The sequence below is a fragment of the Vulpes vulpes genome, chromosome 3 (assembly GCF_048418805.1).
Source record: "Vulpes vulpes isolate BD-2025 chromosome 3, VulVul3, whole genome shotgun sequence".
Classification (NCBI taxonomy): Eukaryota; Metazoa; Chordata; class Mammalia; order Carnivora; family Canidae; genus Vulpes; species Vulpes vulpes.
In genome coordinates, this window is record NC_132782.1 from 99,879,842 (window position 1) to 99,904,791 (window position 24,950).

General features: G+C 43.1%; 1 protein-coding gene across 1 annotated transcript in view; it reads left to right on the plus strand.

Annotated features, from left to right (window-relative positions):
- The window catches only part of PDILT (protein disulfide isomerase like, testis expressed), a 36,821-nt gene that overhangs the window by 7,804 nt on the left and 4,067 nt on the right, over positions 1-24,950 (plus strand). The window contains exons 3-9 of the mRNA XM_026002983.2: positions 7,350-7,556; positions 13,247-13,380; positions 14,273-14,410; positions 17,648-17,758; positions 17,841-17,966; positions 20,164-20,361; positions 23,357-23,477. Coding sequence (XP_025858768.1) covers positions 7,350-7,556; positions 13,247-13,380; positions 14,273-14,410; positions 17,648-17,758; positions 17,841-17,966; positions 20,164-20,361; positions 23,357-23,477 — 1,035 coding nt within the window. The remainder of the gene's footprint in view (positions 1-7,349; positions 7,557-13,246; positions 13,381-14,272; positions 14,411-17,647; positions 17,759-17,840; positions 17,967-20,163; positions 20,362-23,356; positions 23,478-24,950) is intronic.

Genomic DNA, 24,950 nt, shown 5'->3' on the forward strand with positions numbered 1-24,950 from the left:
AGAAAAACACCCAGTGCTCATCCCGTCAAGTGTCCACCTCAGTGCCCATCACCCATTCCCCTCCAACACCCGCCCTCCTCCCCTTCCACCACCCCTAGTTCGTTTCCCCGAGTTAGGAGTCTTTATGTTCTGTCTTCCTTCCTGATATTTCCCAACATTTCTTCTCCCTTCCTTTATATTCCCTTTCACTATTATTTATATTCCCCAAATGAATGAGAACATACACTGTCCTTCTCCGATTGACTTATTTCACTCAGCATAATACCCTCCAGTTCCATCCACGTTGAAGCAAATGGTGGGTATTTGTTGTTTCTAATTGCTGAGTAATATTCCATTGTATACATAAACCACATCTTCTTTATCCATTCATCTTTCGATGGACACCGAGGCTCCTTCCACAGTTTGGCTATTGTGGCCATTGCTGCTAGAAACATCGGGGTGCAGGTGTCCCGACGTTTCATTGCATCTGAATCTTTGGGGTAAATCCCCAACAGTGCAATTGCTGGGTCGTAGGGCAGGTCTATTTTTAACTCTTTGAGGAACCTCCACACAGTTTCCAGAGTGGCTGCACCAGTTCACATTCCCACCAACAGTGTAAGAGGGTTCCCTTTTCTCCGCATCCTCTCCAACATTTGTTGTTTCCTGCCTTGTTAATTTTCCCCATTCTCACTGGTGTGAGGTGGTATCTCATTGTGGTTTTGATTTGTATTTCCCTGATGGCAAGTGATGCAGAGCATTTTCTCATGTGCTTGTTGGCCATGTTTATGTCTTCCTCTGTGAGATTTCTCTTCATGTCTTTTGCCCATTTCATGATTGGATTGTTTGTTTCTTTGGTGTTGAGTTTAATAAGTTCTTTATAGATTTTGGAAACTAGCCCTTTATCTGATATGTCATTTGCAAATATCTTCTCCCATTCTGTAGGTTGTCTTTTAGTTTTGTTGACTGTATCCTTTGCTGTGCAAAAGCTTAAACATTCTTTTTGTGCCTTTAACCTTGATAGTTCCCAGAAGGGAAAATCCGATTGGGTCATTTTTGCTTCCATCCAATATAGAGCATGCCTGATACATAAAATTCCATCAAAATAGTTCCAAGCTTCTGATCTCCATCTAGCCCAGTCTGTTAATGGTTTCTTTCATTGTACCAGGGTGCATGCTGGATTTGCCTTCAAGCCTATGAAACAAGACCTTGTGTGTGTGTGTGTGTGTGGGAGGGTGATCTGGTTTGGGACATTCTCTTTACACAAGCCTGTGAGCAGGGCAGGTGTTTCTACTTTGCTGATTGACTCCTCTAGCTGATTCTACATGTCCCTCATCCACTCTAGGAAAGGGGCCACCACTTACGAATCGGTTTCATGGTTTCTTCGGGGAACTGCTGAGAATCCTGCAGGTCTACTCTGCCTGCTATAGAATCTTAAGATAGGACAGCCCAGGTGGCAGTGCGGTTTAGTGCCGCCTGTAGCCCAGGGTGTGATCCTGGAGATGCGCGATCAAGTCCCACATCAGGCTCCCTGCATGGAGCCTGCTTCTCCACCTGCCTGTGTCTCTGCCTCTCTCTCTCTCTCTCTCTCTCTCTCTGTGTGTGTGTGTGTGTGTGTGTGTGTCTCATGAATAAATAAAATCTTTTTAAAAATTAAAAAAAAAAAAGAATTGTAAGCTAATGGTTTGCCCAGGTCAGACATCCAAGAAGGATATCCATCTTCTCTTTTTTGCTGTGGTCCTAATCTCTGATCCTGGACCCTCAATGTTGAAGGACTTAGAGCCACACACTTTGCATGACACAATGCACATTTACCCTTCCAAAAATGATGCAGCAGGTAGACAAGAAGGAAGAACCTATCCTCCCCACATGAGAAAGCAAATCTCTGCCCAGTGGCTGCTCTGTTTTAATTAGGGCAAAAGGGGGGAAATCCATGGCTCTTTGGGGTTTTAACTGACATCTTATAACTCAGGGATTGACACTGAACCTGGGGCTACAGAGAGATCCAATCAATTTTACATTCTTTTTTTTTTTTTTAAGATTTTATTTATTTATTTATTCGAGAGAGAGATGGAGAGAGAGAGAGAGAGAGAGAGAGAGACAGAGACACTGGCAGAGGGAGAAGCAGGCTCCATGCAGGGAGCCTGACATGGGACTTGATCCTGGAGCTCCAGGATCAGGCCCTGGGCTGGAGGCAGCGCTAAACCACTGAGCCATCAGGGCTGCCCTCAATTTTACATTCTTTAATGACATTCAATGACAACCAATTTGAATACTTAAAATTTAAAGCATTCCCATTAGCCCGTATTTCAACACTAAGCACCAACAGAGATTTTGTTATCTAAAGGAGACACTCAGGCTCATTACATTTGAATATCTGATTTCTTCCAATACACAACTGAAATCAAAATGAGTTCTCAAAAACTGGCAGGCCTTCTAAAGTGACCTTTGGAAAAACTCATCAGTTGGGGAAAGCGTTATAAACGTTTTTCTCCCCCCTCCCCCCAGGAATAAATAGGCTCTTTACAAAAAACAATTTTTCCAATATTGTCCCAAGGACATGCTGCATAGTACCTCTCTCAAATCCTTAGTTGCTGCCCACTTTCTTAGCTCTCTGAGGGCTCCAGGCTCAAGAGCCAATGACCAGTAGGACTTTTCTCTTGCGTGTTCCTGACTTGGCATGTCTCAAATGCCACATGTATTTTAAACAGCACTCAGCACTTTTAGTTTGCTCCCTACAACTTGCTTTTTCTCATCCCCTGCCTTAGCTGACAGCACTTCTGTCTACCCGGTGTCAAAATCAGAAATCTCAAGATCATTCTTGACTCTCTGTTCTCCCATCCAACTCATCACCAGGTTCTGTTGATACCACCTCCTTAAGCCCTTTGCAATCTTCAGTTTTCCCACCCCCTTACCACTGCCTTTGTTCTGGCCAGTGTTCCCTACCTGAAATACTATAGCACCCCATAGAGCATCTGCCCACTTCCTCTGATGCTGTCCCTATAGTGCACCCAGAGATATTTTTTTCTAAAATGCCAAGTCTGATCAGGTTACTTCCTGATTAAAAATCCTCAGTGATTCTCTAAGACCCCAAACTCCTTAACATGGCTACAGTGTCCTCCACTGGGTCTAGCTTCAGCCAACTTCCCCACTTTTTTTGAGAGCTATGCTTTAGCTCCTGAGTAGTTTGTGGTTGTGATAGGCCACACTGGCTTCAGCCTCAGGGCCTTTGCACTTAAAATTTCCTCTGCCCATAGTGTCCTTCCTACACTTCCTCACCTGGATTGTGAGGTTTAAACTTATGAAGCCACTTTGTCAGGAGGCTGTGTCCACCCTTACTCCCACTTGCACTAGCTAGCAGGTCCTCCCATGCTAACGCAACCCTCTGTACACTTCCGTTCATCAGTTCATCACACTGTATTGAACTGCTTTCAAATTTCTGGGCTCCATGGTGGGGTACCAGGGCCAAATCTCATTCATGTCTTGATTACTAACATCTGGCATTGTGCTTAGTAGGCCTGCATGAGATGCTGAAAGAATGAATGACTGAAATGAGCCCATAATGTTGTGCATGAGTGAGGCAAGGAGAAAAGGGTAAGCTACCTTTAATGGGGAGAAGTCAAAGTGAGGTTTATCAAGAGCTGTCTCTAGGGTCATTTAATAAGTACCTCTAAAGCAGAGAGGCAAGAATTCTGGGAGCAGGTTAGATGATTTCAGGGCAAGATTAAGGGTTCTCCACCTATATCATCATAATGGTTAATATTTTGGGGGCACTTCTGTGCCAGAACTTTGCACATCTTAGGACCCACAGATGGCTGTCCTTGCAGGAGCTCTCAGCCTCCCAGCAGAGGACTCCCTGCCCATCCACAGCCCACTGGGCTCCACTCTGCCCAAGCAACAATGTACATCAGAATTGTTCCCATACCCCAATCAAGCTGGCATTTCCAGTTGGCCAGGGCAGGACGTAGGTACCAAGACCTCAGAAGTGTATACATTCATTCCACCTTTACAGACTTGGTTTGCAGAGCCCCAGAGTTAAAACCGATTTGTAAGTTTTAAAAAGAAACCAGAAAGCAGGACTGAAAATCATAAAGAGTGGATTTGTCTCTACAGATTCTCCCTATTCTGACGGAAACCACCCAGAGCAGGGGAGATGGAAAACCCACCCCATCTCTCCCCTCCAGGAAAAAAGGAAACTTTTTTAGACCAACTTACCCATGTGGTCCATCAGAGCCTGAATCTGGGGGTCAGACAGCCTCGGAATTGAGTCTTAGCCTAACCACATACTAGCTGTAAGACCTCTGGCTTCTGTTTCTTTTTCTTTAAGATTTTATTTATTTATTTGAGAGAGAGATAGCAAGAGAGCATGAGTGGGGGGCGGAGAGAGAGAGAAGCAGATTCCCCACTGAGCAGAGAACCCAACATGGGGCTCAATCCCAGGACCCCGGCATCATGACCTGAGCCAAAGGCAAATGCTTAACAACTGAGCCACCCAGGTGTCCTGGGCTTCTGTTTCTTGTCTGTAACATTCCTCACCTGGAATGATAGGTAACTCAGAGGTTGTTTCAAGGATTAACCAGGATAATGCAGGTAACGCTTCACAACATGGTTGGCACAGTAAGTGCTCGATAACTTGTCATTGTTGTTACCTTGTATCATTACTGTCACCATCACCATCATCACCGTCATCATCGTCATCAGCCATCTGGCTGCTTTGGTCAAAATCTCAGTCATCCTTGACTCCTCTCATTCACTCATACTTCACATCTAATCTCTCATCTCCTCCCATCTATCCAATCTATCACCTTTCATCTCCTCCAAAATCCCTCAGACTCTGACCACTTCCCACTCCTTCCACAGCCAGTACCCCAGCTGAAGGCAGTACTGTCTATCACCTGGATTATTACAGAGGCCTCCAACTGGTCTCCCTGGATCCACTCTTTTTCCCTTTTACTCTAGTGTTCATATAACATTAAGTACAGTCCAGGTACAAAGTAAGTAGGATCATATCTAATTCTGCCCCAAACCCTCCAGTATCTTTTCACAACCCTCAGAGAGAGGAGCCAAAATCTATTAGTGGCCAGTAAGGCCCTATATTGTCTGACCCCCAGGTCCCTCATTCTGCTTCAGGCCAAATGGACTTCTTGTCATTCCTCAAACATGCTGCACATACTCCCACCTCAGGGCCTTTACACTTATGGGAACCGTAAGTGCCTGGAAACTCTCTCCCCCCAGATATCCACATAGCCTCTGTCCCTCCATCTCCCTCACCTCCTTCAGTCTTTATTAAAATGTTTCTTCTCAAAAAAAAAAAAATGTTTCTTCTCCATGAGGCCTCCTTTGGCCTCCCTACTTAAACTCAATCCTCCTAACACTCCTAACCTCCAGCTCTGCTTCTTTTGTCTCCATAGCACTTAGCATCTTATATAGTATATATTTTACTTATTTATTTTCTGCCTTCTCCAACAATAGCAGGGATGTTGATCTGTTGATTGTTAAATCCCCAGTACCTAGAATAGTGTCTGGCACATGGTAGATTCCAGAAAAGATTTGTTGAATGAATTATGAATAATTGGATGGATGGATGGATGGATGGATGGGTGGATAAATCTCAATTACTGTTATTGTTAGATCCTATCCAGCTAGCTTTAGGATCCCAGCATTCCCGTTGTCACAGCCTATTTCTCTCACTTTCATTCTAGCTACTCAGGAGCACTGGATTGTGTGTGGAAGCTCTAAAAGTTCCACCATTTGGACAATCATTCCATGTGTTTTTCTTGCTCTCAGCTGCTTGCCTTAGGGACTCTGCTTTGGACACAATGTCAACCAGCAACCCTGAGTCAGGCAGGACTAAATCCACAAGGAAGCCAAGGGATGAGGCCTGAGGGCTAGAGCAGCTGGCAATAGGCCAGAGCCTGCTGGTGATGATGGATGGGGGGTATGAAAGACAATGATGGTGACAAAGCAGGCAGTGGAGAGGCAAAAAGTAGCATTTCCTATGCATTGATTGGAAATTTAATGAAAACAATCATTCACTTTCGTGTTCCATTGCAGGAACAGGTGTGCTGACTGACTGGTGGGGCATGTGCCAGTTGTCCTGGAGCTGGCTCTCTGGGTTTTGCTTTACAAAAGCCCTCTCTGTTGGACTTGGAAGTTGCCCAGGCAGTGGAGGTGATTTGCACTTTCTCCAAGTGTGCTCCAGATGGACAGAGGAGAAGGGTGGGGACTGACACAATGCATTCTGGCTTGAGAGGGAATCAATGACCCCTTGCCCTGGCTCAGTCCACCTGCCGCAGACATCAAGGCAGGGAGGGTCCTGCAATCTCTCAGGGTCATCAGGAAAAAGGAAGGCAAACGTGAGCACCTTTTAGTCCTCTCTCATTTAGGCCAGGAAGGCCTGCTTGGGGGCCAGAATTCCATGCCAGCTCCCTGAGGTTTTCCAGAAAGAGGCTCCCTACTCCTAACCCCCACCCTGCACCCAGGAATAGGAGGGGCCAAGGAATCCTAATCCAGAGTGTGAGGTCTCTTAGACACCACTTACCCCAAGGGGAAGACTCTGAGAAGGTGGGGGAGCATTGTAACCTCTTCTCACACCTGACTTCCTTATTTGAGACTAAGAGTCCCCTGATGTATTACAAGCAACCACAGGGCAATTGGAAGGGCTCAACGTGGCCTGTAACTCCGGGACTTTCCACCAGATGGCACGCATGCTCCCTCATTCTTTTCTCCTCTAACTTCTGACCACAGAAATTGTACAATAATAATAATAACAGCGGTCCTTATCATGTGCCAGGCACTATGCTGAGGGTTTGACACACCCAGTGTTGGTTAGAGAGGCGATTGAGTACTTCCAGATCCTGGCTATACGTCTCACTGCCACATAGCCCTGGGCAAGTAGGACATTTTACTTCCCATCAGTTTTTTCATCTATGGAATTGAGATAATAACCACACCTACCCTATAGGAATGCTGAGAAGATTAGGTGGCTCAATGCACGGAAACCTCTTAGAAATTGATAAGCACTGTATAACTGATTGTTAAGTAAGTCTTACTTGGCTGAGAACTCTATGGGGTAGTCGATAAAATTTTTCTCATTTTACCCATGAAGAAAGTGAGACTCGCAGATTTGGAACAAGTTGCCCAAAGTTGTATTACTTCCAGTGTTGCTGAGCCCAAAGTTCCCTGAAGTGCCTCCAAAATGGCCAATTTCATGAAATATGTGCCTTGCATCCTGTCACATTGCTGAAAATTTACCTACTGTAGCAGGGCCTGAGGAAGGCCCAGGAGCTAAGTGGGAGAAACCCAGCCTCCTCCTTGGGAGTTGGGGAGTGGGAGAGGCTCTAGCAAGTTCTGATTTATACTGGCTCTTTCAGACAACCCATCCTCCAAACAATCCAGGAACCTGGCTAAGGAGTTGGGCAAAGCCGTGGAAGTCATGGGCAAAGGCAAGAATGGGCTCGGCTTTGGCAAAGTGGACATTACAGTCGAGAAGGAACTTCAGAAGGAGTTTGATGTTAAGAAGGCCCCAGAGTTGAAGCTGTTCTTTGAAGGCAACAGGTCGGAACCCATCAGTTGCAAAGGTAATTAATGCTTGTGTGTCAATCAAAGTAGTGCTAGCTATGGAAACACAAACACCAGCATTTCAGTGGCATAATATCAAGGACCCAGGTTCCTTTCAGCTTGCAGCTTTGCCTTCCCTTAGGGCTTCTGAGCTCCCTGCCATTTTCTGTATCTAGCCAGCAGCTGGGGCAGGAAGGCAGAGGGTTGCCACTGATGTTCATGACCCAGGCTTGGGAGTGGCAAACGTCACATCTCTTTCCATTGACCAAAATTCTAAGTGGACCCACTCAACTGAATGGCTGAGCAATATGGCCCTGATCTGTGTCCATAAGGAAAAATTTAGTGAATACATAGCTGCCTCCACCACAGCTTGCATCTTAGTTGATGAGCCGTAGAAGCACCATGAGGTAGGAGATAGTGAGATGCATGGTTCGTAAACTGCCAGAGACCAGAGAGTGAGTTCCTAACCCCACATCCCATCTCCCACCCCAATCTTCTACTTTAGAATGATTTTAGCAGGGTCCTAGGCCAAGAAAGGAGAGAGTAGGAGATGATGAAACAAGACAGATTTGGGACCGGGTGACTACCAAACACTTTAGCTTCTATCATCTACTTCATTCATTAACTTGTTCATTCATTTATTCAACACTCTTTAATTGAGAAACTACCATGCCTCAAGCCCTACCTTGGTGTCAAGGATGCTTGAAGAATTATGTGACTCAGTGTGGCACATGGTAGTCCTAGTTTTTAAAAATGCTAAATACATAAATGCATAAATGTGTACAAAATTGATTGATGGATAAAATGAAACTGACAAATGCCAATGTGCCCAGCACAGCCTGTACTATGCTTGTAGAAAGTTCCTAATACATGTGTGAATGATTGAATCAGGAAACTGAGATAGTTTTTTGCAGGGTCTGGCATTTAGCAAGTCTGAAATAAGCCTGTTGCAGAAACCAAGAGTGCCACCATCTGCAGGTGCCCCAGGATGCCTTGCAGTTCCCTGAGCGGACACAAGGGGGCATGAGACACAGGCCAGACTCGCCAGCGAAAAGTGCAGCAAAAGCGCCAACCTCAGGGTGGATTACAAACAAGACCAGGCAGTGCAATGGCTCCCTGGAGGCTTGTGGGACAATGGGGTAGGGGGGTTGACAGTAGTGAAGAGGGGGGCTCCCCGAGGTGAGGTCTGGCTCCTCTTGAATAAAGGTGACAATGTGGCAACTTCCAGACTGTCTGAGCCCCTTTAGGTAGGAGCTGGTGCCTGGGACCTCCTCTATTCATGCAGGAAGCTGCAACACTGCCTCCCCTAAGAAGTCTCCTTTGACTGCCCAGATCAGGGTGCCTGCCCTCCTCTGGAGTCCCACAGCACCTGTGCTTCCACCTCAAGGCCCTCATTTCACAGAACCATATCTGTTCTTCATTGTCTAGAAAGAGCACAAGGGCAAGAGTTGATCTCATTTCTTTTCCTGGGTGCTCTAAAGAGGTTGCCACAACTGGCAGACCCCAGCTGGCTTTAAATCCTTGCCATATGCCTGAAGAACAGTTCCTTCCTCTTGTCACATTTTATTTTCCTCGTCTGTAAAATGGGGATGGTGGCAGTATCTACCTCCTAGGGTCACAGATTAGGTGAAACAAATTTGTAAGGGACAAGCCCCGACACATATCTGAACCCTTTACTGTGCTCTAGCACTATTCTGGCCCCTTTTACCTATGTCACAACTACTCAATGTAGCAGGTACTTTTACAGACCGGGAATTGGAGGCATAGAGAAATAGAACAACTTCCTCCAGGATCCCCAGCTAATAAGCATTGCAGCCCACAAATGTTTTCTGCAAAGGACCAGATAACATTTTAGGCCTTTCAAGCCAGACTATCTCTTTTAGCAGCTACTAAACTCTGCTGATGTAATAGAAAAGCAGTCCTACGTAAACAAATGGGTGTGACTGGGTTCCAATAAAACTTTATTTATAAAGTCAACTGCAGGTCAGATTTGGCCCTTGGGCTGTCATTGACCAATCTCTGCTCTACGTTGTGCTGCACTCAAAGTAAATGGCAGATGTGGTTCTTATTATTATCAAACTGTTAGTTTCCGGACCCTTGTGCAGTGCCTGGAACACTTAGGTTCTTCCTGAGTAGTTTTTGAGTTTGAGTGGGATAGAATTGCAAGGGCTCACTGCAGGCAGTCTTGGGGTAAGGAGTCAGCCCATATTTCTGTCTTGCTCATCCCTCTTTGTCTTCAGTATTATCCCCAACCAGGGAAAGAGGCAGTGGGATGCTGGGAGGGAGCCAGGGCCTGGATTTAGAACACTAGTTATAAGAATTTGAGCCATGGCAGCCCAGGTGGCTCAGCGATTTAGCACCTGCCTTTAGCCCAGGGCCTGATCCTAGAGACCTGGGATCGAGTCCCATATCAGGCTCCCTGCATGGAGCCTGCTTCTTCCTCTGCCTGTGTCTCTGCCTCTCTCTCTCTCTCTGAGTCTCTCATAAATAAATAAACAAATAATATTGAAAAAAAGAAAAAAAGAATTTGAGCCAATCTTCCAATTTCTCATTTCCTAAAGAGTTCTGCCAACTTGACAGGGCTTCCCTGAGCTAAGAGGGACAACAGAGCTTTACTAGTCTCCTGTACGAGCTTTTCTGAAAACTTTTCCAGGAGACACGTGGGGCTTAGTCCTTGCTGGGTCAAAGCTATAGTTCTGGTTCTCCTCTAGTCTCCCAAGGATTGATGGTGGGAGACTCCCTAGAGGGAGGGGAACTCAGTTAAGCTTCAGGGCCTCAGTTAATGATGCATTCACAGCTTGTGCTTGGAAATATGCAGTGGGGCCACAGCCCCAGTCAATCATTGACATAGTGTTCACACCTCAGTTATTACCATGTCCTCTGGTTCAGAGCCAAGTGCCAGGGAGACACCTGCCCAATAGAGGCAGTGACTGATCTGCAAGTAAACAAACTATTTGCCAGATTCAAACCTACCTTGGTCCCATGGGTTCAGAGGGGCAAACAGAGCTCAGATATCCCAGAGAAGATGGCTCAAGATCAAGTTCCTTCAAGCCAGCTTATGTTATGATTTATTCACCTCATTTATTCATCCTATAATTATTTCCTGAGCACCTAGTACGAGCCAGACATTACAGGAGCTAGTTAGCAAGCTAGCCAAAAATCACAATTTCAGAAAAAGACTGACTCGATGAATTAAATACAACAGGTCATAAACTAGAGAATGAGATGATTGATGGGGTTGGGGGTGGTAAGAAACACCCAAACCTCAAACTAAATAAGCCGGAAGAGTTACCCTGACAGCTGAGGAGAAAGTGGCCCAGGCAGAGGGACTGGCAGATGGCAAAGTCTGGTGTGCTGGAGGATAGGGTATGAATGCCGTGTGGACCACAGGAGACAGTGGCACAAAATGAGATAGGAGCGATGCTTCTGATGACCTGAAAATCAAATGCATTTGGAGGGTTTTTGCTCACCTTTTTTCAGTGTTCTCACAACTTTGAAACCTGTCCCTTCCAGAGCACTTACAACATAATTTTTTTCAGACAAATGCTTATAAGGGAGACTTTCCATGATATGTGCCTGTTTCTTCCTGAAAGATGGCTTGGAATGTTGAAAATAGAAATCCAGCTTTGGGGCTGAATCCAGGAGGGAGAGGGGCACTGCAGCAGGGTGGAGTGCTGTGGTCTGAGGGTGGCACGGAGTGTCCCCCACAACCCTTCTCTGTCCCTTGAGGCCAGCACATTGTCCTTCTATGAACTTCTATTGGCCTGACTCATTGTGGCTTTTAAAATGGCCTACTCGGTATCTGCTAATGCTGAACACAGCATCCCCTATGACCAGAAATTCTACTCCTGGGCATGTACTCAACAGAAGTGCATGCAACGCGCCCCCAGAAACAAACACGAAAATTAATCCTTAATAGTCCCAAACTGGAAACAACCCAAATGTGCACCAATAGAGGATGGATAAATAAATTATAGAACATTCACGCAACAGAATGCTACACAGAACATGCAACAATATGGATGAATCTCAGGTAACAAAGCCAGATTCCAAAATACGCACTGTGTGATTCCATTTGTGTGAAGTTCAAGAGTAGGCAGACTAACTCATGCTATTAGAGTAGCGGTTACCCTCAGGTAGGGGTGGGTTAGGGGCTGGGAGAAGGCACAAGGGGTCTTTGGAGGGCCTGGTAATGGTCTATCTCTTGATCTGAGTGGTATTCAGGTGTGTTCATTTTGTAAAAATTCATCTAACTATACATTATAATTTGTACACCTTTCTGCATGGAAATATATGTCCTTGTAAGTTTTTTAAATGGCCTTATGTTCTCAGGAAATGTAAGCAAAGATGCTGAAAATAGAGTCCTTTCCAGTCGATTTACCAATTCAACACGCATTCATCAAGCCCCATGTTGCAATTTGTCCTGCACAGGCTGCTTGCTCTGCCCGAAAGCTTTTCCCTCTCCTTCCTTGTCCAGTTCTGTTCTTCTTGTTCTTACTTCCTTATTAACTCCTAATGTGTCCTTCAGTTTTCAGTTCATAAGTGATCTCCTCTGGGAAGCCCCCCTTGACTTCACAGTCTAGGACATGTATCCTTGCTACAGGCTCATAGAACTTTGCTTTTGAATACCTACTTAGGCTCTGATTATATACTTGTGTAATTATTTGACAATTGTCCTACTCAACAGAATGAGAGCTGCAAAGCAGTGAATGTGTTTGTTTCTGCTCACCATTATATCCCTGGGACCAAGCACAACACAATAATAGGTACTCAGCACATATTTGTCAAATGAATGAATGAGTGAAGGAATGAATGATGAGTAAAAGAATAAAGGCCTATAGATATAGTCCAAAGCTACTCACAACAAATATTGCATTATCTCAAAAACTCAGTTTAAATGTTCCATTCTATAGCAGTCTTTGATAGAAAATAATACTCTACATTATCTACTATCATGTAGAATTGATGATGCTAAAAAACACATGTCCACCTGTAGCCTAACGTACTTTCTAGCACAATGTTTCATCTCCCCAGATATGGTATATGTGCCTCAATTTTAGAAGCTAAGATTTTTGTGCGCTTGGCAACCCCCTTTATGATAGCTGAGAAATAGAAGTCAGGCTCTATGACCTTAGGGGACATCTGTGCTTCAGCTAAGGAAGTGGAAGCACAGACAATAATGGAGTTTTCCCAGAGTCATAGAGCTAACTGGTATTTTTATTACATTTCATTCATTTACATTTTTTTTTAAAGTAAATTAATTTTCTTGTCACTTTGGAAGGTAGGTAAGAAAAGAAGACTGGGCATGCTTCCTCCTGGGTTTGATTCTCAGGTTCACTAGTAATAGGTAGCCATTGGCATGTCTAACCTCAATTTCCTCATCTTTAAAACGAGGAGAGGAAGAATATCTATCCCATAGGGTAGGGTGGTTGTGGGGATGTAATACATGCAAATTGCTCAGCTCAGTGCCTTGTCCTTAGAAAGTGCTCCATGAAGTTTAACTGCTGCTATAAATGTTCATGCTTTGAGGCTGAGACTGGAAGGAGTGAAAGGACTGACCTTGGCCTTCAGTGGGTGGGAGCTCAAGACCAGATATTTCTGTTCATTAAACTTGAAGAAAATAGGCCTTGCTCCAGTTCAGGAGGAAAGTGCTATGGGATCCATTTCACGGTCTCTCTCTCTCTCTCTCTCTCTCTCTCTCTCTCTCTAGGAGTGGTTGAATCTGCTGCCTTGGTCGTTTGGTTGAGAAGACAAATTAGCCAGAAAGCATTTTTGTTCAATAACACCCAGCAAGTGTTAGAGTTTGTGAAATCTAGGCCCTTGGTCATTGTTGGCTTCTTCCAGGTACTGGGGTCAAGGGGTGGGAGGTGGCTTTTCAATTGGTGAGGATTCCTGTGTCTGGGAGGGGATGAGGGTGGGGAGAGGTCTTTCATTTGGGTTAATGCCATACCCATTCTTCCCTTTCCAATGAGCTGGTTTTCTGGGTAACTGCAGTGTTAAAATGAAGAAGGAAAGAATAGAGGATGACCAGAAAGGTGGATAGGAATGCAGAGAGAGGGGAGATTAACATTTTTAAAAATGGTTTTGATATTATAACTGATCTTGTGGAGATCTATTTAGAATATTGCTGGATAACGAATAATTTGAATATTGCTTTTCCTTGTGGAGAATGAGTTTCTTATATGTCTTTACTCATTTCCTGGAACTTGGATTGCTCCTCCCTTCCCCCCAGTGGAAGTCAGAACTTTGGCATTATATTTTTACTTGGGGAGAGTATGTACCTTTCTCTCATCTCACTTTTTGACAGTGTTTCTAGCCCTGATTTTCTTGAAGTTCTAGAATGAAGGTTGTGACTACAGCCATATCTTGATTTCAAGTTTATATTTGGTGATCTATGTGGTCAAATCATTTGCCGCCTCTGAGAGCAATTAAGGGAATAAAATGCTTAAAAGTTTCAACCTGTGTTTTAGAACAGCCTCACTCCAAGAACTTGGAAAAAGTTGAGCTTCTCAGTTCTTTTCATTAATTTCTGTGGATTTGCCTATTTTGGCCTTAGTCATACCCATAGAAGTATTCTGAGTATGAAACATTCATGAAAGGGGACTTAGGGAACCCAAGAAACCCCAGAACTTGGAAAGGTGAGGAGATGAATTGGTCACCATTTCTACCTTGACCTTAAATAAGCCAGATGTTTTGCTTTCTACCAAAGCCTCACCAACCATCCTTTCCCAAACAGGATTTAGAGGAAGAAGTGGCAGAGTTGTTCTTTGATATGATCAAAGACTTCCCAGAACTAACATTTGGAGTGATATCAATTAGCAATGCCATTGGGCGTTTCCATGTCACCCTTGACAGTCTTCTGGTATTCAAAAAGGTAAGACTTGCATTCTTTTGCTAGTTAAGGGTCTCCAGCTCAAAATAGTGGACTATGAATGTATCTATAGGCTTTGAGTACAAATTCTGGTTCTGCCACTTGTGAGCTAAATGGCATTGGACTAGGCAGCTTTTGTGAGATCACAGTCTCCCAGAGTTTCTCTGGCCTTTCTAGACATCTTCCATTGTAAGTTCCTCCTCCTTTTTTTTAAATCAGTAAATGCCATTCATGAAGGCTCAGTCCTTTGCCCTGTGTTTTCTTGTAGTCCATGCTCTCCCACCCACCCTCCATCAGCAATTGCCACCCATACACCCATGACTTACAAATCTCCATTTCCAGCCAGACTTCTCTATCTCCAGACTTTCATATCCAACACCAGATTTCTCAACATGACCAAGCCTAACTTCATAATCTCCCCTCCAAATCCTCTTTCAGTGTTTTTTTTCCCTCTTTCAATGAATTGCATCACCATTTCTCCAATCTCCCATCTGAGCAAAGCTGTAATACCCAGGCATTATTCTAACCCTTCCCTCTTCTCCACTCTTCATAACCAGTCCATTGCCCCAAACCCACCAATTTTAAGTTCAAAATATCCCTTGAGCACTGAGGGGGGCACTTGACGGGATGAGCACTGGGTGTTATTCTGTATGTTGGCAAATTGAACACCAATAAAAAATAAACTTATTATTAAAAAAAATATCCCTTGAGTTTATCTATTTCTCTCTATTGCTACCATCCTAAGTCAAGTGACCATCATATCCCATAGCCTAATGCAATATCCACCCCACTGGCCTGCCACATTCTCTCTTATCCTCTGAAGAGTAATCTTTCCATAACTCAGTGTGATGGCCACCTGCCTGCTTCCCACCAAAAGCACTTTAAGGCTTCCTATTATTCTTAGGATAAAGACTCAAGTCCCTAATAAGGCCCACAAGGCTTTCCATAGTCTAGCCTCTTTACACATCTTCCTCTTCTCCCTCCCTGATCTGAGATTAGATCATCTGAGCTGTCTGATATGGCAGTTGCTAGTCCCATGTGACTATTTACATTAAAATTAATTAATATTTTAGTTCCTCTATCAAAATAGCTACATGTGGATAGTGGCATCTATTGGACAACATAGATATACAGAGCATTTCTGTCATCATAGAAAGTTTATTGAACTGTGTTACTCTAGACACTGTAGTCTGGTTCCTGGAACATGCCTTACTCCCTCACCACAGAAAGCCAAATCCTTAAAATAATCATGTTATTTATAGATATGGCTTAGATTGGGTTTCTTGCCCAAAGCCACATAGGAGATAGGTAAACTGATCTGCTTAAAACTGTGAGTCACTACATTTTCATTTGGGCTCTTAAAAGTCATTACAAGGTTTTAAGTTGGAAAATAAAATAACTTGATTTGTGTCTTTGAATGAGAAAACAGAATCCAAAAATAGATCCAAATATATATGGAAATCTAGTATATGATAAAGATATTTTAGATCAATAGGGAAAAAATGTTATTTAATGACTAGAGTTGAGAGAATTGGGTAGCCATTTAGAAAAAAAAAATAAAGCTAAATCTATATATCCTCCTTCCACTGAATTAAATTGCAGATTGATTTCTGATTTAAAAATATAACAAAGAAACCATGGAAAGACTAGAAGATGCCATGGGGGGGACTGCTTTCTAAACTTGGAGTTGGAAAGCCCTTTTATAAAGCATGATAGAAACCCCAGAAACTATGAAAAGAAATACTGATAAGTTTGGACCACATAAAATTTTTAAAATTCCACAGAATAAACCTCAGCACAATATCAAAAGCCAAAGATCAAACTTGAAAAATGCACTTAGGACAGAGTCAGTCTATTTTAATGGATAAAAGCATGAGCTCTGGAGTCAGACTGCTGGTTGGGATCACTAGCTAAGCAACCTTGGGCAAGTCACTTCACTTTTCACCATATGTTCTCAACTGTACAATGGGAGAAATAATGATTCATAGCTCAGTTAGATGTTATGAGGATTAAATGAATTCTTGCATATAATGTATTTAGGATTATGGCTGGGACAATATGAGCTCTCAATAATTCTGATTAGCATTATCAGACTATTGTCATGACCAGAAAAGAGTTTCAGCTTTGTTCAAAAGACAGCAGGGGTGTACCTCATTGTGGTTTTGATGGCAAATGATGAGGAACGTGTTCTCATGTGCTTGTTGGCCATGTGTATGTCTTCTTTGGTGAAATTTCTGTTCAGGGGTAATGGAAGGGGAGGTGGGCGGGGGGGATGGGGTGACTGGGTGATGGGCACTGAGGGGGGCACTTGATGGGTTGAGCACTGGGTGTTATACTATATGTTGGCAAATCAAATTCCAGTAAAAAAAAAAAAAAAGGACAATGGGCTGTGACGTATTTGAAAAAGAGAATGACATGAGTTGTTTTTCTAAGAGCATCACTCTGGCTAAAGGTGAGGGGAGAAAAACAAGGGGAGAAATTGGAAGATTATTAGGTAGCTTTAGTAGGAATTCAGGAAAGAGGTTTGGACTAGAGAGTAGGCTCAGTGAAGGCAAAGAGAAAGAGACAGAGTTGGGAGAAATCAGCCAGAGAGAGCCAAGTCTTTGTTCTCCATCCCCCAAAGATTTTGATCTCGGGCCACAGAGAATTATTTCTTTCCTTGTGTTGATCCTGGTCCTTCTGAGAAGCAGTCGTCAAGCAGGATTAGGCATGCAAAAGATTGGAGAAAATGCCTATGAAGGGAAACGGAGGGAGCTGGAGGAGACGCATCAGGCCATGATGTTGGTGTGACCCTTTGGAAAGAAGGAAGGTCCCCTGACTGTAGTGAAGTTCTAAGAAAGCTGGACAATGTCACCTACCAGAGAAGTCCCGCATCTCCCAGAAATGAGCTTGCCTTAGTATCCCTGACACAGTGTCATTGGTTAGGAGCAGTGGGTAAGAAACTACTCAGCATTAGCACAGCTATTTGGATGGATTTCAAAATGAAACAACCCATTGACCAATGACTATACTCCCTGCTTTGTAGATTGGAAATTTTAACAACCGCCACAGACCCATATTCCACTCACAGGCTAATAATCTGCCAGGCCGTTCATATTTACCAAATACCTAGATTATGGATTACACTTGTCATTATGGTGTTCTCCTTTTGTCCATGGGAAAAATTGTGCAATTTATATTTATTAAGTATCTACATTATGGAAGCTACTGCCCTCCAATGCTTTTTTCTTTTTGTCCAAGGGAAAAATTGTGAAACGCGAGGAGCTTATTAATGACATTACCAACAAACAAGTCATCAATCAAGTCATAAAACAGCACCTCACAGATTTTGTTATTGAATACAACACTGAGGTCAGTAAGCCAAAGGGTCCCTGGGAGAAGGGTGGGTGGGGCAGCTGTGTGCATGGATGAACTGTTTTTCTGGTAATTTCAGAACAAGGACCTGATTTATGAATTGCATATCCTGAATCACATGCTGCTCTTCGCCTCCAAAAGCTCAGAATCATTTGGTATGATAATGCAGCATTATAAGTTGGCATCAAAGGAATTTACAAACAAGGTTTGTGGAAAGTGCTATTGCCCTTGTTGGATGAGTATCCAGGACCCATAGACACTAATGCCCTTTGCCTGCCCTTCTTATTGTAAATTTTAAAAGAGTGATTTGCATATTCATCTGCATACAACTGTCCTTATTTACATATGGATACTACATATTATTTCCTACTTAAACCAGCTTCCTACCTTCTTCCTGCACAGTATCTCTTCCTTTCTTGCCATACCTATGCTTCTTCTTCCCTCATCTTTATGAAAGTCTACTTGGGAACATGATGGTTTGGCTGCTTTTTTGATGAACCAAGCTCTAGCAAAAGAGAGTGACTATAGGGCAGGTGGTCTTTGACCTAGAAGTGAGGGGGAGGAGAGATTACCTCTGCCTGAGGTCAGGGAGTAGGAACAGGCTGAAGGTGTGAAGCAGCACAGATTATCTGATAAGTGACTGCTGAGACTCAAAGCTTTAGCATTGCAGACCTGGGTTCAAATTCTCTTCCTCTTAGAAGCAATTTTGTCATGAGTTTCTTAGCCACTTAGTTTCAGTCACCTTATGTAAAATGGAGAACTGCATGAAAGAATTAGAGGTGCCACAGGTAAAGCAATGAGCAAATGTTCAGTGATTGTGCTATTATTATTATTGCTATCATTGTTAGAAACAAATCTGTTTTTTTTCAAGCACTATACCTATATGTACCACCACTTGAACTATGGGGGCCATTTATTTCACTTGTCTCCTATTTTTTTATAAGAAGTGTGGTAATGGTGATCCCTGGGTGGCTCAGCGGTTTGGCGCCTGCCTTTGGCCCAGGGCGTGATCCTGGAGTCCCGGAATCGAGTCCCGCGACGGGCTCCCAGCATGGAGCCTGCTTCTCCCTCTGCCTGTGTCTCTGCCTCCGCCTCTGTCTCTCTCTGTGTCTATCATAAATAAATAAATCTTAAAAAAAAAAAGTATGGTAATGGCAGATTATTTTCCTTTTGAGGAAAATTACTCTAAAATTCAAATGAAATAATTAAAAATTATAAATAAACACACAGTAAAGCCACTAGGGCATGAACATATTTAATGTTCATGCTACATCCTGCCACACTATTCTCCAGGAAGTTTATTCCAATTACAGAAATACTTCTTGTAAATATATTTCCTGGTATATTCAATTATAAATTTTTGAAGTAATTCAGCTGATCACAATCTGATTGCTTCCCTGTACTTATGTTATACTAGTCAATATGTAGCCATATTTCTTCCAGATTTTTTTTAACTCTTTAATCTAGGTGAAGTTTGTGTTGGCATATATTGTGAGATAAGTTTCTTTTTTTTTTTTAATTAATTTTTATTGGTGTTCAATTTACCAACATACAGAAAAACACCCAGTGCTCATCCCGTCAAGTGTCTGCCTCAGTGCCCATCACCCATTCCCCTCCAACACCCGCCCTCCTCCCCTTCCACCACCCCTAGTTCGTTTCCCAGAGTTAGGAGTCTTTATGTTCTGTTTCCCTTCCTGATATTTCCCAACATTTCTTTTCCCTTCCTTTATATTCCCTTTCACTATTATTTATATTCCCCAAATGAATGAGAACATACACTGCTTGTCCTTCTCCGATTGACTTATTTCACTCAGCATAATACCCTCCAGTTCCATCCACGTTGAAGCAAATGGTGGGTATTTGTCGTTTCTAATGGCTGAGTAATATTCCATTGTATACATAAACCACATCATCTTTATCCATTCATCTTTCGATGGACATGGAGGCTCCTTCCACAGTTTGGCTATTATACACATTGTCCTATCTAATTCTCTCAACAACCCTATAAGGTGGGTACTCTTATAATCACCACTTTATAGGTAAGGAAACCAAAGCACAAAGAGGGTTAGTTACTGTATTGCCCAAGGACCTGGATGAAAGCTCAGGACCTCCTGACTTCCTATGATTGTGTGGGTAGTATCCTATATAAGGACTGTGAAACCAGGCTGGTGGCCAGAAGCCTGTCGGTGCCCTGGAGCCCAGGGCTGCCCTTGCCAGATGGAAGGGAGCTTTGTTCTGTCTTTCAGGTGGAAATAGCCAGAAATCCTACTATTTATACTCTCTTAGTGCTCTCCCAAGGCTTCCCAATTTTCTCTCCCTCAGTAAGGGATTCCTTAGCCAATTTCATGACCTTTTCATGACCTCCAATCACAGAAAGACTCAGGTTTTATTTGATTTGGCAGATCCTTTTCATCCTTGTGGATGCAGATGAACCCAGAAACGGACACATCTTCAAATATTTCAGGATCACAGAGGTTAATATCCCATGTGTCCAAATCTTAAACTTAAGTTCTGATGCGAGGTACAAAATGCCTTTTGAGGAGATAACCTATGAAAATCTCAAGAAATTTGGCCGCAGCTTCCTGAATAGAAGTGCCAAGGTAAGTTTGTTCTTCGACAAGGTTTACTCAAAATTTCATAATTTGCTGGCTTTGGTCATCTGAATAGAGAGAAGCAGGATCTCATGGTTCATTGTCAGGAAATAACTATATCTCTCCATCTTCAATCTTTTCAACTTTGACCTATCTGACCCTATGATTTCACATTAATTCTTTATTTTTGAAAGGCATTTCCTTTGTAGGAACTCCCAACTGAAGTGCAGGGAGCTCCCACAGCCAACATTCTCTGTGAGGTGACCCTTTTCCTCTCAGACTCTTATGGGAAAGATTTAAGGATAGACGGATTTTTTGGATGAGGAGACAGGGTGGGGATGTATTAAGCAATTAGGATTTATCCTCAAATGTTAGAAAGGAGTCTATTTTGCTAAAAGGAAGGAGAGGCCGTAAAAGGATCATACACAACACATATCTCTGATGTTTATGTGGCACTTGAAATGTCCCCCAGCCACCCTGCTGAAATAGATGACCATATTTTTTTATTTTTCAAATGGGAACACTATTGAGAGTAATGCAGGAGTTGAGAGGTACAGAATACTTTTAAATATTTCTTTAAAAGTATCCTGGAATAAAAGGAATAAATTGGAACTTTCCAGAAAACCAGAATGTTTGGTCACCTTCCCTCTGAGGGTTCCCATTACTTTTCTGTCAATTCCTGCACAGACACTTCTTCTCAAATGAAAGCCATTTTTTCTCTGACACAAATAATCACAGGCCAAGCAGTGAGGCTCCTCATCTCCTCCATGCCATTTCTCCTCCTTCTACCTTCAAAACCCCAGAGCCCATGCATTTGGACTTTAGATCGCCTGCTTCCACCCTCCACTGCTGTTCCCTGGGCATGTCCCTTTCACTGTCTGACGACTTAAGCTCCTTATTTCAGACTTCCCTCTCTCCCTTCTCTGCTATCATTTCCAGAGATGCCAGTATCCAAAATCCTGGTCTCTCTTTTCTCTCATAATTGGTGTGTCTGTGCCATCCCAGACATCTACTCTGTAGCCACACTCTAGAGATAGCAGCCCTTCCAAAAACCTGATTTCAAGCTTCTCGTCCTATTATACTTCCATTTCTAGTATCCATGTTGCTATAATTCCTTACCTTTCTCATGGCCTCCAGTTTCCTGATTCCATTTCACAATCTGTTTACTGTCTTTCCTCATGAACTTAGTTGGATTTGATGGTTCATAGCAATGATTCCCTTAAAGGGATAAAGATCTCTTTATTCTTTAAACTACCTTCTACCTTCTTTACACCCTATAGAATTTATGAGGCAAAAATCACAACCCTGGTTCAACCCACTTAATATCTCTATTTCTTCCAGACCAATGCTGGAGAAAAAAAATACCGCCATGAGTCAGGGTGGCCTCATGGAATCACAAACCTCTTATAAGCTCTGGAATGTCCTGACATCTCTATATAAATTTCTCTTAGTGTGTTCACTCTCTGAATCTCTGAGTCTCTTTGTCTCCATATTCCTACTTCCAATCTCGGCTGAGTACAATCCCATATATCATTAAGACAGGGGCCCCTCATTTTCTATCACCATATCTACAAACCTATCTGGAGCTCTACTCACTCTCTCTCTCTTCCCTCCAGTTTACCTTAGTAGGTGTCTGTCTCCTCCTCAAGGGACAATATATCCTCTCATGCTCTTACAATAGAGATGAGTATCCTTCACATGACTTATGAGATGTCATATGCCTGATCTGGCCCATTTCTAATTTCCATCTTTTTCATCATTTCCCATTTTCCACGCCCAGCCTCTACCCCCTTTATGCTCCCTTGTAAGGAATCTTCAATCCTTTCCAGAGACTGATATAGAGATGAGAGAAGTATTGTAGGAATTGGAGAGCCAGGCAAAAGCCAGACAGCTACACATATTAAGGATTTGGGTATTAAGAGAAATGGAAAGCCAAATTTGTATGGTGAAAATAGAACCCTGTTGGTAGAATCAAGAGGTAGAGAAGGCTAGGGGATGCAGAGAGAATTATGTGAGGCCATTACAGTGATGAAGGTAAAAGATGAATGTTATTTGGACGAGGGTAGCAGCAGTGCTGATGGAGAGAAGTGCATGGATTCAAGAAATTGCAGGAACCAATGGTTGTAGAGAAAAGCATATGTTCTGAGATTTCTATTACATCCTTCAAAAAGAAGCAGAGCTAGGTCCATTCCTTCACAAAATATTTATTGAGGACCTACAACGTACCAGGCTGTGGATACTCAGTGATAAAGAAAGAAAAATCCCTTGTGACATTCTGTCTAGTGTTGTACAGACACCATTAATCAAATAACCAGAAAAGTAAGATATAAATGATAAACTTGAATAAGTGATACAAGGAAAAATACCAAACATTATGAAAATTTATGGTAGCACAATCTGACCTAGTCTGGGGAGAGTTAGGGAAGCCCTCCCTTGAGATCACTTTGAAGGATAAATCTGAGTTGATTGGATGAAGAACAGAGAGCAGTAATGAGGAGTAGGGAAGGCCCTGCAGGCAGAGGAATGGCATGAACAAAGGTCTGAGGTGGAAGAAGGATAGCCCTTTGGGTAAATAGAAGACCAATATGGTTGAAGAAAGCAAAGAAATAATGGTAATGAGCTTGATGAGGCTGGCAGGAGTATAGGTCATGTAAATTATCTTGGTTTTGATTCTGGGAGTAATTGGAAACAACTGAATTTTGAGGGGAGGGAGGGACAAACTAGTTAAGATGTTGAAGACATGAACCCTATTCACATCTAAGAATCTCAAGAATCATATATTTGGTGCTAGAATTCATCCCAGTTTGAAGACCTGCCTCCTCCCCAGCCCTCTGATCTCACTTTGCTCTGCATAATCCAGTCTGGACATCAGGCATTTCAAACTCTTTCCCAAGGCATTTGTAAGAACAAGAGAAAACTTTCTGTTGTTTCCCATCAGGGGAGGGAGCCCCAACTACCAACCCCTTTCTGGAGATTGTTAGACCATTTCAAATTTGCTTCCTAGAAACATCAGTCCAGTGAAGACATTCCAAAATATTGGGACCAGGGGCCAGTTAAGCAGCTCGTTGGGAAGAACTTCAACGTGGTGGTCTTTGACAAGGAAAGGGACGTATTTGTGATGTTCTGTAAGTATCTCTGCAGAAGCCATAGAAGGCAATGGCCCAGACATTACTTTTCAAGTGTTGCTCCTGAATTCCTGAGCCCCCAAATCCCCAAAATCTATTAAAGCACCATGCCAAGGATGTTCTTCAAACAACCAAAGAGTTTGGATCAAGATGCTATCTCCACTGCAATGCAACTCTCCTCAAAAATCTAATTCTTGGAACATGTGGAGTATCTTCCATATAATCCAGTCCTGTGGCTTTTATAGCAATAATAATGCTGACGGCTAACATTGATTTGATGCTATGGCATGCCAGGCCTTTTGCTGTGCTGTTCTATATGTTATCTCACTTAATCCTCCCAAGGAGCTACTATTATTGCTCCCACTTTGCATAGGACTAAACAGAGTCTTGGGGAGGTGAAGCAAGTGCTGGAACTGGGATTGGAGCCTGGGCATTCTGACCCCAGTGGCTGGTCACTGCTATACAGAATGGCAGTTCTGGCCATTCTTAACAGATGGCCTGTATTTAACCTACCTGAGTTGGTATGACCAAACTGGAGACTCAAATCATGCAGGTAAGGGGCTTAGCAGTGTGTGGCATATTGCAAGTCCTTGGTAAAGGACAGCTATTGTTATTCCTATTGTTGTAATTATTTCCTTGCCTACCTAAAGACTATTGCTCTCTCTCTCTCTCTCTCTGCTCTTTATGATTTGCACATTAGAGCCATAAGCCAGGGATCTCCCTCCCACCCTGAGACACAGAGAAGGATGACACTGAAGTTACATCAGATGTCTCTTGTATTTTACCATTTACTGAGCACCTACAATGAGCCTGGCATGAGTTGGCTATCTACACACCTGCTTTTATTTCCTCTTCAAAACAAGCCTCTTAGAAAGGTCCAGTGGATTTCCTCATGATACAAATGAGGGAACTAAGCCTCAGAAAGATTAATTACCTTACCTCAAATTGCACAGTAAACATATCGCAGGGCAAAAAGTTCAAATCAAACTCTGATGCCATTCTTTCCTGAGGGCTGCATTGCATCATGCAAGCCTTTTAAAATCACACTGAAATGGACTCTCATCCACAGGGCTAGAAGTTTAAGGTCCATGTGGTTGAATAACCATGATCTGTTGCCTTTATGTGAGAGGTGGGCAGCTTTTCTATACTTAACTGACACCAGAGTTAGGAGAATGCCCATTTGGTTCTGGTAAAAGGTAAAAGCAGCCTCATTTTCTTGGAAGCAGGCCTATCAGATTGGCCCCCTGGGACTGCAACCATTATGCTCTCCTTCTCTTCCAATCCAGGTCCATCCGGCTCCAGGGGAGATGCGGGGAGAACAGATGGTCAGGGAGCACTTGGTTTGTAAATGGAGGGATGATCATCCAAATGTACAGTGTCGGGGCCCTTGAGGCCACCCCTCCCACAGAGCCAGAAACTTTAATGGGATGATGAGCAGAGAAGGTTAGAGCTGGTCTCGGATTCTCTTCAGAG